This window comes from Mytilus edulis, chromosome 4 (genome assembly GCF_963676685.1).
Source record: "Mytilus edulis chromosome 4, xbMytEdul2.2, whole genome shotgun sequence".
Taxonomy (NCBI): Eukaryota; Metazoa; Mollusca; class Bivalvia; order Mytilida; family Mytilidae; genus Mytilus; species Mytilus edulis.
In genome coordinates, this window is record NC_092347.1 from 39,508,855 (window position 1) to 39,526,330 (window position 17,476).

The window sequence follows — 17,476 nt, forward strand, 5'->3', positions numbered from 1 at the left end:
TCTGAACTTAACGCCGATAGCGAAAGCAAAGAAACTCTCTCAAGTCAGTGTAGTACAAATAGACCGCATTACTCGACGCCTGCTATATCAACTTCATACACCCATTACAAGATACATTGATATTGTTGGCTTTTTTATTGGAAAATTTAGATTAAACCATTAATTTGACTGAAACTTCAATTTGCCGACCCCCTTTCAAGAGTCAAACCCTGCTTTGAAATAAGAATATTGTCAGTGATGATACATATATAGACCCTCAAATCTGCACATGTATAATATAGTCATTTTAGACATGAAAAATGTATAAATGAGTGTTTTTCAGTTTGAATTCATGCACACTTACTACTGAGACTGCACTGTTTGGGAAAAAAGTTGTCTCTTTGGGAATAATTCTAAGGCATTTTTTTTCAAATTGGATTCTTCTTCAGGGGAAAAAGCCTTTATTCTCCGGTAATTTAAGGCAAACAATATTACTGAGATGGTATGTGGACGGTTATAAAACTAGTGCGAAGTGAAATTAAAAATAAGCGATTCCATTATCTCAACATCGATAAGGGCGTGGTTGGGGGAACCACACAAATTTCTGGAATCAAGTGAAATAAACTGTAAAATAAAGGAATTTATGCAAATTGTGTGTGGGTAGGATGTCACTGTAAATATGCCCATATCAGATGTCGAATGGTTGAGGGAGAAACATCACTGTATATTCAAAGCACTTGAGCTGAGCATATAAATATGGTTAGATGCACAATGGTGGAATGAGATGAGCACTGTACATAAAGAGAGCACCTGTTCTACATATGAAAATATGGTTCCTCTACAAAGGGGGTTTAAAGATAAGCTAGATTAGATTAGATGGATGTTAAAAGTCCACGTTTTATTTTTAAATGGTTGCTACTTTACAAGACCGTTACATGACCTCTCAGCATTGATTTAACGTCTATGTTAATCATATAAGAGGATGTAGATGGAGGTTTATAGTATAGATAATTTATTGGGAAAATAAGAATATACAGATATGTATGACCCCCCTACCGACCCTTATATTGATAAAAAAGAAATCTACAATTTTGTGCACATGTATCTATTCAAATATAAAATTGAGCGATATAGCTATCTATATATCACCAGTGATAATACATGTCTCTGATCTTACGTGGTTCAACTTCAGATAAAGATAGCATTATACACTTCCCGATACAAACTTTTACAACACCTTGCAGGTTTTACGAACTGGTAGGTAAAATGATTGTATTTGTAAATCAGTTCCACCATTTTGTAATTGACATATATACAGGGGTTTTGGAAAAAAGGGGGTGGTTCGAAGGAAAGTTTGAACGACAACCCCTCTGAAAAAACCCATTTGGACGGTTAAATCAAAGCCACGTGGTAAAAGTCAAGTTTATTGATATTTATAGATTATCGTTGATCTGTTCAAAGAGATTGATTTTCTCGTTTGAGCCGTGACTGCGAAAGGGAGAAAAGCGGTAAATCGAGTTGAGATGACCAACGATAATCTATTTATCGTACTTTACCTATGAGGGGGGATAGGAGGGGTCTTGATCCCGAAATCCCGGACTTGAAAAAACGAAATCCCGAGGTCCCGAATTTAAATAAAGCAAATCCCGACATCCCGAAATCCGAAAAAAAGGATTCCCGGATCCCGAAAGGGTCAATCCCGAAATCCCGAGCTTAAAAACACCCGACCCCGGAGTCCCGATAAAGGTCCTATCCCCCCTCACCTATGACGACGTTGTCAATTTCATTAGCAACGCCACGTGCCCCCTTAGATTCTAGAATTAATCTTATCACTCGACTACGCTGAGAAAGAAAATTATCAGTCAGTAAGATCAAACGAAAAATTCGTAAAATAGCTATAATGAGTTCAAATTCCTTGCATTATGTCGAGAGCTAAATTGATAACAATGTTTACTACCAAGGTTACAAGAATACGTTTTTTGTATGACCAATTAGCTTAATGGTGTCAAAAGAACTTTAGTTTTTAGTTTTAAAAAACTAAATCGATATAAGAACTAATGAAAATCGCATTTAAAAATATATCTACTGTGTTAAATTCTACAATGTTTACTACCAATATTACAAGAATATGGTTTTTTTTTTTAATGATCAATTAGTTAACTTTGATCTTATTTAAGTTTACGGGCTCTATAAACAAAACACCGTAAAAAATAAGCAGTGTTTATAAGAACTCTACAGGTACAGCCGAACTTTCTAACCAAGTCTTTGTATCAAAGAATTTGGTTACATGTAAGGTTGTAATTAATATGTATTAAAGAAATTCTTGACTTTATTATTAATCAACTATGCATATATTACGTTAATTGAAATTTGGAAAGCGACTACAGACACAGGCACACCATAAAAAGGAGACAAAAAAACATTACCGTCCAAAAAGGATAAAAACATTTTTGAACGAAAATTCGTCTCTTTTGTCGAAATTTTGTATATAGTCTTCCGTGTGAAATTGGAATATCCTAGTCTAGAAAGAGACAATTATAATAATTGCTGTTTGAGCCTTTTTTTTAAAATAAGTTCCTCGTGCAAATGCTTACAGTAAAACGCCTCTTAATTACTAATAAAAAGAAAAAAGATCTCCAGATAACATTAGTGATTTTGAAGTTACCAAGAAGTAATTTAGACAGATCTTTACTTAGTTTGTCCTTACACAATGATTCATAACAATACAGGAACAAGTCTGCTATTAAAGGGATACAATTGGTACACATAGGAATACCTACAACCTGCTAATAACCTGAATTTCCGAAACATACATATGTATTGTCGAGAAGAAAATTTAAAGCTTTAATCATGTCATCACAGCTCCAGTTAGTATATATGTTACAGTGAATAGGTGAAATAAGGAATTACATGTAATCACTTAAATGTAGGGATTACATGTAATTCCTGATGCACTTAGTAAATACAAGTAATTCCTGAAACTGCCCAGTTATTACGAGTAATTACTAATTTTAAAACGAATTTTTACAGCTTTTTACTAACCTTGCCAACGACATTTATTCTTCTATTCTTGTAATACTTTAAGCAAATAATGCTTATCAGCACATTATTATGTGATTTAAGGATATCAGTTTAAAAAAAACCACACAAACATACCCTTGCTAAATATATTACTATATTTGAAAAAAAAAAGATTTTTATGAAAATGTTTAATTTCTGTGATACGTTAATTAACATATGCTGAGCACTTGCTATGCAAAGATCTTTTTTAAAAACATATATTAAACTGTGTCAATTAACTGAATTCCATTGAAGCGATCTTTAGTTGTTAAGCTAGCAAATTTTATTTTAAAACGCAAAAACTAACACGAACGATGATAATTCTTAAAACAAAAAGGAGAATAACTTAAAAATTGCCAGAATCTGTTTAGGGATTGCAGCTATCAAAGAAGTAACCTATACTTATATCCTAAAATATCTGCAATTGGTTAAAACATTGTGAGCCAATACTCCGTGTTGAAGGTCGTACTTTGACCTTTAATGGCATGGGCGTATCCAGCCATTTTAAAAGGGGGTTCCAAACTCCAGGACAAAGAGGGGATGGATTCCATCTATATATCCCGATTCAAATGCATTGATCGTCCAAAAAAGGGGGTTTCCAAACCCTGAAACCCTTCTCCTGGATCCTCCACTGAATGGGTTATTTTTTACAAATTGTGGCTTTGAGGGAGAGTTCTGTCATTGGCACTCATACCACATCTTCTTGTATCTATAAACACTCTTGAATAAAAAAAAAAACCACCCATTATCATTTCAGTACATTATAACTTTCATGTAGTTTTTAGTCACAGGCACTTGTCTCAGAAAAAAAAATTCCTATATATATAATACCTTTAAATAACATTAAGGTATATAGGGAAAACAATTTCTGAGACAAGTGCCTGTGTTTTAGCAGTGTTATTTTGTTTGAGAGATGTTATTTCTTTTGGCAGTTTCAGTTTGGAGCCTATCTTAAGAGTAATTAAAAGAATAAAAATACCGAACTTAATGGATATTTAGTGTCGTAAAGTCCTCTAACTTTTACCGTCAACTGGTAAATTCAAAAGCTGAAACACATCAAATGAATAGAAAACAAACAGTAATATTCCTGACTTGGAACATGTAATAAATTTCCCTGTGTAGACAATGGTGGCGTTTATAATTCCTAGGTTGTAGGTGCTACAAGTAGCGCAGGATCTACTAACCCACCAGCAGTACCTAGGGTCAACCACATACTGCTGTGTGGTTCATTTTCATAAGTCTTTAGCTATATGTATCTTTGATATTGATATTTTATAGCGTGTCTTTCTCTGTTGTGATTGTGTCGAATGAAAATGGAAATGGAAATGTGAAATCTGACAAAGAGACAACAACCCTACCAAAGAGTAAAAAACAGGTGCTGGTCACTAATGGGTCGGCGTATTTTTACTAGTAACTTTTACAGAATTCGAGAACAATGATATCATCGGCATACATGAATAAAGACAATTCCTGTACTGCAAAGGGGGATTTGCCATTGCTTAAAAATTCCATTTCAAAACCATTCACATGCAATGAAAATCCTATTTTGTATTTTGTCTCTCTTTAAGAAATATTGAAGTGATCAAGAATTCCTAATGAAGTTAATCAAGAAAAGCGCTTCGGACGTTTGAAATTTATAAAGTGAAAAAATATAAGGGTTCTTGAATTATGTCAAAAATATTAAAACAAAAATATCAAGTTAGTAAATAGCTGTAAAAATGACAAGAAAAATCAGTGATTACCTGTAATCACTGAATCAATCAGTAAATACATGTAATTACTAAATTGACTAGTAATTACAGGTATTTACTGAATTGTTTAGTAATTACATGTAATTCCTAATTTCATCTATTTACTGTAACATATATAACATCTTTTTTTTATAATTACTAATGGCTTTATACAATGTTATATGAGTTGCATCAAATAAATCTGCAACACGACTTTCAAATGATCGTTTTATTAGGTAAGAGAAATTCTGTTCTGTTGGATAAAATTGTGTGGTAGTGTAGTGTACAGAGTAGAAAAATCATCACTGTCAACTGAAATGAACGGACCATCAAAAGCAGTTATTTATTCAAAACATCCACGAGGGTAGTAATGGGGATACCTTCCTGACGCATAACGGTAAATATTCTTGCCAAATGACGTTAACGGTAATTTTTAGTGCATGAAGATAAAATGTACACTTTCTTATAGACGATAAAAAAAAATCAGCTGAATTTGACGAATCACGCTATTTTATTTTCAAAAATATCGGTATCGATAATTATTTGAGACATCTGACGAAACACGATAAGGATATTTTGACGAAGCACGGTGCAATTTAAACCAATTTGACGCTAACGGTAGCCTAACATGACCGTTTGACGCCTGACGGTAAAGAGCATTACCACCCTCATCCATATACCACCTATGATTTCTTGGTGTTTTATTTTATCTGGTACCTTGACTACCATTTCTTGAATCACCTGATACCTTTACTTATGAAAGCCCTCTTCATTTTCAGTTTAAATTCCCCAATATGGCATCTGCGTACCAGGAACAGTGTTGTAGTATATGTGAACTTCAGCATATAACAAATAAAGCAGAAGAGTGGTGCCCTGAATGTGACGAGTATCTATGTTCAACTTGTAAAACTCATCATAAACTACAGAAAGCAACGAGGAGTCACAACACTGTTGGCGTGTCTGATTTGAAAGAATTGCCTTCGTTTGTGTCTGCTATAAAACTGGAATGCGATGTACATCAGGAGAACTACGAATACTTTTGTCCTAAACATGAAATTCCTATTTGTGTTGTATGTGCAGAAGAACATACAAATTGCGGCCAATTTACTATTTTGCGAAAATTGGAAGGCACAAAAACATCATCAGGTGTGGTAAAGCTTGAGAAAAATATTAGAGACATACAGCAAAATTTAGAGATATTTTTACAAAATCGTCGGTTGAACCTTTCGAATCTTAAAGATCAGCAAGCGAGTTGCAGAAAAAAAGTCAAAGAAACAAGACTCAAAATTAACCGACATCTTGATAAGTTAGAGAAAACGGTCATTAACAAATTAGACAATTCGTATATCAAACACAAATCAGAGATCGAACAAATCGTCAACAATTTGAGTGCCCATAAAATGAAGATAGACGCAATCAAAAATAATATAGATAACATTAAGGACCATGCATCTGAAATCCAAATATTTCTTAGCATTCAAGATATCCAAAAAGAAATAAAAGAGGAAGGAACCCAAATTGTAACAATCGGCCAGAATGAATTACAAGATATAGAACTTTTATTTATTCCAACATTAAGCTGCAAATCTGGCATCATATTAGAATCGTTTGGAGAGTTGAAAACAAATATCAATCCGGCTGACATAAACTTCGTCAGGCAAGAAGATTCAGAAGCACAGCTTTCTATGCGAGGGGCAAATAAAAAGCATATTGATCAAATTTCGATTACGAAAAAACTTGGTTTTACACTACCGACTATCCTAGGCGAAGCAAAAGTTGAATACTGTTGTACTACAGACGAAGGACTATTTCTACTGACTGATGGAGGTGAAAAGAGTCGTATTATAGTGTTGGAGTCAGATGGTGCCTTGGTATGTGAAATCCCATTGCAACATATCCCACATGATGTAATTTATTTCAACAAGACCTTATATGTATCTAGCTTTTCTTCAAAAACACTGACAAGTATAGATTTCGAATCAACGGAGGTGAAACAGATAATTAAAACGGGTCATAATTGTGATGCATTAGCACTTGCTGGAGATAAAATTCTACTGCATTTGCATAATGTAGAGTACAAAATTTATGATCAGAATCTTGTCGAAGTTGGTAAAATACCAATTCGAATGGAATTTGCTCCGTCTCTTTCCTACTGTGATGAGAAAATATATTTCGCGCAATGGAAAGACAATACAGTGTACTGTCACAACATGGCTGGAATCATGATATGGAAATTTCAAAACGAAGACCTTCGTGCACCTAGTGGAATTGCGATAGACAACTATGGAAATGTCTTTGTTTCTGGTGCTTTTTCTAAAAACATAACAGTTATTTCCCCGAATGGCGAGCATAGCAGAAACATTTTACACTTAGCTGATGTTTTGGACTATCCAACAGCAATCCATTACAATAACTCCTTAATGCAACTGATTGTTTCTTCTAATACTAGTAATCACATATTAGTTTATTACGCATCATGAATTATAACTTGACAAAGAAAATCGTTTTGGCTTATAACTTTAAAAAAATTGATATTAATATCATTAACTGAGATTTTATCGTAAAATATAACTTTGTTCTTGTAATATTAATTATGCACACAGTATGAATTGCTTGTAAACATTTCCAGACGACTTCTGTAAGATATTAATACAATACCACATAATATTAAATTTTAATTGTCAATCAAGGACGCCCTAAGAGGGCAGTATAATTACAAACAATTTATTACAATGATTATTATTAATTCTTAATGATGATATATATAATGACAAAATATAAAATAGAGAAAAATAAACACATAAGAACCCCCGATTATATATATTTATTTAACATATACAAATGTTGAGGCATATATTCAACTGTTTATAAAACGGTTTTAATTCAATAACAAATATAAGTGTTATATTTTTTTTCTGAATAGCGTTAAGAAAATCATAACAGTGTTTTAGCTTTTCATATCGCCATTTGATTAGGGTATTCCGTTTTAAAGTTTCCTCGGAGTTCAGTATTTTGTTATTTTATTTTATACATATGAAAGTAAAATTAGCAGAAGTTTACAAGCTTGTTGATTTTAAGGATGAAAGCTACTGTTGTTTCTGACTTTTCCTCGAATATTCGGAATCCTATAGTTTTATCCATGTAGTGCAGTGCCACTACTTACCCCTACTTTTTTTGCATTATCTTATTGCATGTTGTTCCAAAGGCCATGTTTTAAAATCTAATAAAACCCTGGTTATTTTGTCATAGCTTTAGAAAATAAAAAGGTGTCAATCTTGAATGTATGAAAAATCTAGAGAGAAACATTTTCCACCACGTAAATTTTAAATGGTTTGTATATCAAAAAACAAAGACACAGTCCTACAATTTTTTTCATGTTTTTTTTAGTTCCATTGTATATATTCTATTTTTCCTTCTTTTGTGAGTTCCTTTGTATATATTCTATTTTTTCCTTCTTTTGTAAGTTCCTTTGTATATATTCTATTTTTTCCTTTTTTTGTAAGTTCCTTTGTATATATTCTATTTTTTCCTTCTTTTGTAAGTTCCTTTGTATATATTCTATCAATGTATAAGAGTCTTTTAAAAAGCTTGTTATTTGAAACAGACTAAAGAACATCCGTAGCACTAAAATTAAACAATCTAGAAATCTAAATACACAATACATACAAATACTCTCAGCTTACTGTGAGTCAAGAAATCTGGTTGGTTCTATTAAAATAAACAATCGAAACAAGACGGAGATATGTGGAACAACAGATGTGACAGTGGCTATGGATGATGATTTTCCTTCTATGGCTGGTTTGTGTACTGTAACAATTCGAAACATATGCTTGATCAAATGACATTTTTGTCCACATATTCCATTTTAGTTTATATAGAAGTACGTGACGTGTAATTTATACCAACAGAGCAATTTGCTAAACCTTCCTCGTGTCAAAATGTTTATTCACCGTCTAGACCAACGTGATAAACACCATGGTAGTGTGTATAGTATTCAGAATTATTGTCGATCGTCTCCATATAAAAAAATAGATCATTTGAAAGGAGAATTAAACATGTTGAACACCTGTCCTGCTGCTTCCAGACTGTACAGTTTTCAGATTCCACTGCAGCACCATACCATGTAGTTGTTCTTTGTCCGTAATCATGTTCGATATGCTAACACACTGAATATAATTTTCTATCGAATGAGTAACAATTCCTCGATTTCCATTAGGTAAAACGTCGATATAACACGGTACAGTCTCGAAAACATTCCCACAGTCTCGACAAACAATCAAACAGTCTCGACAAACAACCAAACAGTCGCTGTAATGATAATTATCTTATAGTTCGTTTCTGTGTGTGTGGAATTGTCGTTTGATTTTTGTTCACTTCAGTGTTTCTGCATGTTGTTTCGTTGTTTTCCTCTTATAGTTAATGTGTTTCCCTCGGGTTTAGTTTGTTAACCGCATTTGTTTTGTCTCAATCGATATATGACTTTCCAACAGCGGTATACTACTGTTGCCTTTATTCATCAAATCAGATGATTGTCATTTGTTACATCAATAGCAGTGATTAGTACATTTTCAGAGGGAGCCTATCTGAGACCTGTACAAAAACTAAGTTTTGGTTTTCATATAGATATTGTTATCACCTGTGCTTGTCGTCTATTTTGTGAAAATGATCTGTTATAGACAAGGTTGTTTACAAATATCTAACGTTTTTATCTATTGAATTGATTCTTTTAATCCATTTTCTGGTGTAAACTCTACACTTATGTCTATAAAGAGCATAACTTTGTCTTTAATGTTTTGAGTTCTGTCTTTTGCAAATGTGAGATTTACGTTCTATTACAAGTGTGAGATTCATATTCTGATAAGAAAATTTGGGAATCCGGCCCATGCTGAAAATCAACGTCTAAATAAATCTTATTCTTATGCTATTATTTTTTACGCGTTTAAGTGATTTTTCATTTCTCTATCACTTTTTTCCTATAAATCTTTTCAAGTGATTTCTAATTTCTCCAACATTTTTCTTTGAAAACTTTTCCTGTTTTGAACCTATCTGGCAGCACTGTCGAACCCCAGTATCGATTTTCTCAAACAGGCTCTGAACTTTGTTCTTTGCAATCAAAACGATCAAACTCTGCACAAGCAATGGCATCTTCCCGAGCTCGTAGGTATGCTTCACATTATTTAGCTTCCTATAAGTCCATCTTGGCAAGCGCCGTGTACCTAAGAGATAAAATGTTATTATTTTTGTAGGGCCAATTGTCAATTTAACTGGAAAATACGAAGTTTTTTAGTTCCTGTTTTGATCCAAATGTTCATAAAAAAAAATCTTCATGACCCCAACCCCTCACACAACCCATAAGCCATAACAACAGAACATTGAGAACTTCATTTGTATTATTTACTTGAAAGTAAATACATACATATATTTGTATGATTGCCTATTAAACAACTTTACAAATCAGTTATAATGAAGTGGAGGAAGGTGTATGTTTTTCGTCCACATATCCATACAGTTTCTTTGTATTATAAAGCAGTGATTGCATTTTTACAAATGAAATTTTCACTAATCGTTACTAGTGATAACATTGTGCATCTGCTGATATATAGGCTTATACTTTTTGATCGTCTTCTACCTTTAATGATATCTAAATAATAGTAAACTTTTTTTTCAGTTCTGACATGACAATATGGCATCAGCATATCAGGAACAGTGTTGTAGTATATGTACACTTCAGCATATAACAAATAAAGCAGACGAATGGTGCCCTGAGTGTGACGAGTATTTATGTTCAAGCTGTAAAACTCATCATAAACTAGCAAAATCCAGCAGGAAACACAAAACCTTTGAAATGTCAGATTTGAAAGAATTGCCTACGTTTGTTTCTGCAATAAAACTTGAATGCGACACACATCACGAAAACTACGAGTACTTTTGTCCTAAACATGAGATACCTATTTGTGTCATATGTGCCAAAGAACATACAAGTTGTGGAACTTTCACAATATTGCGAAAATTAGAGGACACGAAAACATCAACAACTATGATAAAGCTTGAGCAAAACGTAAAAGATATTCAGCAAAACTTAGAGATATTTTTACAAAATCGCCGATCAAACCTTTCGAATCTTAAAGGTCAGCATGAGAGTTGCAGACAAAAAGTAAAAGAAATAAGACTTGAAATCAACCAGCATCTTGACAAACTGGAGAAGATAGTAAATGACGAAATAGACACTACATACACGAAACATAAACTACAAGTGGAACAAAGAGTCGACGATTTAAGCGGCCGTGAAACAAGAATGAATACAATCCAAAACAATATTGAGAAAATTAAAGATCATGCATCTGAAATTCAAATATTTCTGAGCATTCAAAGTATCCAAAACAATTTAAAAGAGGAAGAGAGTCAATTAGTTACTATAGGCAAGGAAAAATTAAGAGAAATCGAGCTTTCATTCCTTCCAGCTTTAAGCTGGACATCTGACATCAAGCAAGCATCATTTGGAGAGATAAAAATAAATACCAAACCGGCTGATATAAGCTTTGTCAGGCAAGACGGTTCTGAAGCGCAACTTGTAATGCCAGGGATACACACAAAAGATATTGATGGAATTTCCCTTACGAAAAAAAATTCCATCACATTTCCGACTTACATGGGAAACACAAGCATTGAAGGATGTTGTAGTAATGATGACGGAATTATGTTTCAACTATGAGTACTCAATGCATAAACCAATCATCTATGTGTGTGTATTAGTTTTTTTTTCAATGACAAACAATTTTTTTTCTTCAATTTTCATACAAAAAGACTTTTTTTTTTAGTATAATCAAGATTGTTTTTTTGGGGGGGGGGGGGGGGGGGGGGGGCAAAATCGATTCTGATTTATATTTTACAAACTAATTTTCAGTAGAAACAAACTTTCTTTATTTACTTACCTTCTGAACCAAATCAATTTTCTCGCTAAATAAAGAACCAAGCTTTTAATTGAAATCGAAAGTTTCACTGCCAATAAAGTTTAAGGAATTATACATCTTTTTTCGAAGCTGTTGCTTATTTTCGATGATATGAACTTTAATAAAATCTACAAGAGAATGTTTAGCAGTCATAATATTGTACGATTATCAGTGAAAAACGTCTCCTCCTATCTACAACAATCCCTCATCAAGTGAATGGATCCCAATTTCTGTACAAAAATGGTTTTATAATATTCAAATTGGTTTATTCGCCGCAAAATTAATAATTTAACCTTACGTAGAGAAGTTTTATTTGCCAACTGTGACCGCACAATTATAGCGGGATGAATTTTATCCATATTGTCTAAGACACAACAGTTAGTTCGTCATCTGAATGATTCGTAGGGTACCCAAGGGCGAGATGGCACTGCTGCAGTAAAGATATGAATTATATAATATGTTTTTGATAAGGACTTTATGTATATAAACAAATCAGTAAGCCGGGTTCATAGATTAAAAAATTAAGAGATGTGGTATGATTGCAAAAGAGATAACTATCCGCCAGGTTTTGAATGATTTACATATACATTGTACTTCAGTTTATCTTACAGCTTTCAACAACGAAAAAAGGATACTTTATAGTTAGCTATAGAAGGGACTGACTTTCTTCGTGTCCGTTTATGCCTCCCAGAAGAACTATCAGTACACAGATGTTTCCTTTACGTAATTTTGTTATAAAAGAAATAAAATTCCTTGTTTTTATCTGTAAAATTTTACAATATTATATTTTTCTGTGTTATGCTTTATGAACAATCGTTTGCTTTTTCGTCCTTTTCTCATATATTTAACTTTTTGGTTTCTTTTTTCATCCTTGGGTTTGATTGATACTGATATAGGTATAGCCAAAGAAGCGCTTAGGAAACATGAAATTCAAAACAGTGTGGCTGTGGCCATTGATTGACACATTAAATTCATCCATTGACTGGGACAATTTACGTGAACGTTTGTCTGTAACGACCACTGTTCACGACGTACCTACGATAGACATTTAAACTGTGGGGTCACCAAAGGTTTTTTAACGCCTTTAATTATAAAATAATTCGAAAAATTAATCAGGAATAACCTTTATGTTTTGATTTATATAATTGATATGAATCAAAACATCGTGTTATTTCTGATTAATTTTTCGAATTACTTTATTAAGGTGTTGAGAACCTTTGGTGACCCCATAGTTTAAGTGTCTTTAAAAAGTACACAGTGAGCAGTGGTCGTTAAATACAAACGTTCACCTAAATTGTCCCAGTCAATGGATGAATTTAATGTGTCAATCAATGGCCACAGCCACACTGTTTTGAATTTCATTCTATATGCTTCTGAATTGCTCTATTTGCTATTTTCCTCATTTCATTTCGTTTTGAATTATGTTGTTTAATCAACTCCTATATATCTATAAAATTGAGAATGGAAATGGGGAATGTGTCAAAGAGACAACAACCCGACCATAGAAAAAACAACAGCAGAAGGTCACCAACAGGTCTTCAATGTAGCGAGACATTCCCGCACCCGGAGGCGTCCTTCAGCTGTCCCCTAAACAAATATATACTAGTTCAGTGATAATGAACGCCATACTAATTTCCGAATTGTACACAAGAAACTAAAATTAAAAAAATACAAGACTAACAAAGGCCAGAGGCTCCTGACTTGGGACAGGCGCAAAAATGCGGCGGGGTTAAACATGTTTATGAGATCTCAACCCTCCCCCTATACCTCTAGCCAATGTAGAAAAGTAAATGCATAACAATACGCACATTTAAAATTCAATTCAAGAGAAGTCCGAGTCTGATGTCAGAAGATGTAACCAAAGAAAATAAACAAAATGACAATAATACATAAATAACAACAGACTACTAGCAGTTAACTGACATGCCAGCTCCAGACTTCAATTAAATTGATTGAAAGATTATGATTTCATCATATGAATATCAGGCACAATCCTTCCGTTAGGGGTTAAAACGTTCAAACCACGTTTCTGACAATTCACAGAAATATTTAAGTTTAGTAGTACTGCTTTTATGATATTGTATGAAGACTTTTCCCCAAACAGGGGAAAACAGACATTTTTCCGCAAAATTAAAAAAAATGTAAAGATGCTGTGCGACGACCTCAATAACTTTGAAGTTGAAAGATAACAGCTTTGCACATTCCATCGTTGATGTATTTATCTCGTGTGTGATATATACTAATCAACTGGGTATGAGTGGAATAATAAGTTTATTATCCCCCCTCCCGCACCACCACCCAGACCCCGAGGTGCAATTATTGTCCCGAGTTGTAACTAAGGCTAAGTTGTAAACTGATGTCAACCTTAGATACAAGTATTGTGTTAATTTTTCTCTACTGACGGAAACCCTAAATGCTTCTTGTTTTCTGTTTCATTGACGTATACTCTTGCCGTCCTTGTATTTTTATTGCCACAAAAAATAACGATCATAAACCAAAAAATTAGAAAACGTAATACCAATGGTACAAGTGTAAAAAAACGCTGGGCCTAGAAACAGTAGACAAACTAAGATGTACTCAAAAGTATTACAGTAATGCAACTTCATACAAATTATCATTGTTTTATCATGGCATAACGGCTTCCTCCATGAATAAAAACTGGCAGCCACTAAATATTACAAAAGCGGTGATTAAAAGTGGTGTTAAAACACCAAAACCCAATCAAAATCATTGTTCTATCACAAGTAGGTCCTATCAAACTAACTACAATTAACATTAAAAATTGTCATTCAAAGTCATTAGGCCATGTCATCGGGGTCATGGCATCAAAACAGTCATCAGACTGATATTTACTGATAGTAATGCAACTTGAAACAAAATTTCATTGATTTATCACAGTCAAGTACACTGTGTCTAAACCACACCGGCAAAATTTGTTCGGACTCGATGGTATCTAACATCCGGCACAATGACGGAACATTAATAGACAGAAGAAAGCTAGGTTTCTCCTTATTTTCTTATTTTTTTTATGATATCGAAGAATATAAATACACATACAACTATTTTCTATTGTGATATGCAATATTTTCTACAACCGTTCTATATTAATGGAAAAATAAGTAAAAATGCACGTCAAAAAGACGAATTGAGTGAACCTTGCCTCGAAATTGTTTAATTTCTCTTTAAATTGTTCACATTGTACGGAAAGAAAGGTACGGGAAGATAGATATTGACACGGAGATTGCAAATTTAGTTATTATGAGCATCTCAATAATTGTAACTCTGTGTATGGAACGAAAGAAATGGGTCATGTCAAAATGGAACTGGCCGGTTTCGTCAATGTATACAACCCGGTTTCGTCGTAGATTTCAAAATGCATAACCCGGTTTGGTCAAATAAAAAAAATCATAATCGCATTACATTATAATTGATTATTTAACTTCAGCGTTCAAAATGAGTTTTGTGGGTCGTTCGAAAACAAGTTCGTTCACCGGACAGCGGCTTATTATTTATATGAGTCTCAGATTCAAATAAATAATAAGCAAATTCCTACTCTTATAGAACACAAATATTTTAATTTTACTTTGCATTCCGAACTTTTTTAACAGCATATTGAGATTAAAGCTCTCTAAATATGCGTTTTCTATATGAGTTATGGGAAAATATGTTGAACATGTTTAAACTTGAAATTAAAGTTTACGGTCTTAAAAATCGAAACACACAATTGATATGTGATTTTCTCGCACAAAAGAATGGACACCTTTATAAGTAATCTAATCATTCCATGTATGTAATCTTTTCTACCATCGTTAAAAATAAATCTTCTTAAGGATAAACGTTGATAATAAGACAAATGTATATGCATGCATAATCGACATAGAAAATGAATGTAGGATTACAACTACCATGCATTAAAATAAAATTTATTTATCACTAATTGTAACTATACTGCTATGTACAAATTAGTATAATAGTCTCAGGTCATCGATAAAATTCAATAATAATTATTTTGTTAACATTATTAAAAAAACCGAGTCTGTACTGTCGCCATTGTGTTATGATGATCGTACACTGACGTTGGTCAATATATTTTGACAATATATACGGACAGACGGATTCAGTTTATTTCAAAGTGGGCGTATTTCGAACAACCTTTACATACCGCCGAGCGTAGCGAGTCGAACAATATTTTGATTATTTTTTGCTTTACAAAATCGTTAAATACAGGAATCAATACAGTTTTGGCAACCGAAGGTGCGGTCGGGGCGTGCAACCTATACGTCATCTAGATTCGCCACTTATCTTATAAAGTGTATACCGAATTAAAATATTGTAAGAAATGAGAAAACAGGAACACCCGGGAAATCGGATTATGTGAGTTGGATTATGTTTCTTATAATAAATGCCGAATATCAAGTTCTTTTTATCGATTTCTATACATTTTTCTCAAATATATATAAAAGTTATATAGGAAAATGATAAGGCAGACAAATATACAAATAAATCGACTTGGCCGACATCCTAATAAAACTTATTGACCTTTAATTACGAGTCTTTTTTTCATTTCTTTGCGTTTTTACACGCCCGTCCCAATTTTGACAGGACGTATTATTGTATACACCCGTCTGTCCGTCCGTCCTTCCATCCGTCCGTTCCTCCATCTATCAGTCATTCGGTCCGTCCGTCTAGCTATCCGTCTATCTTTATGTCCAGCGTAAACATGTCGCACCGTAACTTGAGCTTATCTAGTTTTCATGAAACTTAACAAAGTTATTTCTTGAAATGGTCAAACGATTTGTAAACCTTTTAGTGAAAATCAAATTAAATCTTTTTGAGTTACAGAACTTTGTAAGTAAAACAGGAGTGTGTTTTTTGTTAACATGTCGCGCCATATCTCAAAATGATTTATCATTATTGCATCAAACTTTACACACTTCTTAGTAATATAAATCTTAACTTCTGCATACTTTATGGTGATGTTTTAAATTTTGTTTTTTAAGCGTTAATTAGGTTTTCTTTGTAAAAAAAAGGGGGGGGGGTCACATACTGCGATGTATCTCAAAACCTATATAAAAAAAATATCATAATGTTAATGTTAAAAAAATAATTAGATATCAGTGTTTGCTATTGAGTATTTATATTCCATTTAAAATTAGTTTGAAGATCAGTGAAATAACGGATATGACTTTCATTAGGAAAATGTGTAGTACTATAATTACCTATGTAAATAAATGTAAACACGCCAAGTTTACTTTATAATACATATATATTTAATTTCTTTCGAAAGACAATGTTCAGATCCGTGTTAACGTTGCTTTTCATTAATTGTTGGTTTTAAAAAAATATAAAAAACCGGGTGATATATATAGACGAAACCGGGTGTTGTGTAGTAAACAACAATGACGAAACCGGTGTATTTTTATTTGACATGACCTATTTCTTTCGTTCCATACACATAAATACAAGTATTGAGATGCTCATAATGACTAGTTTTGCAATCTCTGTGTCAGTATCTATCTTCCCGTACCTTTCTTTCCGTACAATGTGAACAATTTAAAGAGAAATTAAACAATTTCGAGGCAAGGTTCACTCAATTCGTCATTTTGACATGCATTTTGACTTATTTCTCCGTTAATATAGAACGGTTGTAGAAAATATTGCATATCACAATAGAAAATAGTTGTTTATGTATATATATTCTTCGATATCATTAAAAAAATAAGAAAATAAGGAGAAACCTAGCTTTCTTCTGTCTAT

General features: G+C 33.0%; 1 protein-coding gene across 1 annotated transcript; it reads left to right on the forward strand.

The window, feature by feature from the left end:
• Nucleotides 1-1,184: 1,184 nt before the first annotated feature.
• On the forward strand, nucleotides 1,185-7,939 carry LOC139519672 (uncharacterized). Its single transcript, XM_071311887.1, has 2 exons — nucleotides 1,185-1,236; nucleotides 5,549-7,939. The coding sequence occupies exon 2, from the start codon at nucleotides 5,564-5,566 to the stop codon at nucleotides 7,247-7,249; it is 1,686 nt and encodes a 561-aa protein (XP_071167988.1). The 5' UTR covers nucleotides 1,185-1,236; nucleotides 5,549-5,563; the 3' UTR covers nucleotides 7,250-7,939.
• The last annotated feature ends 9,537 nt before the right edge of the window (nucleotides 7,940-17,476 follow it).

What these genes read in the sequence shown, in the direction of transcription:
- LOC139519672 (XM_071311887.1), top strand. Translation starts at nt 5,564, where the DNA reads ATGGCATCTGCGTACCAGGAACAGTGTTGTAGTATATGTGAACTTCAG.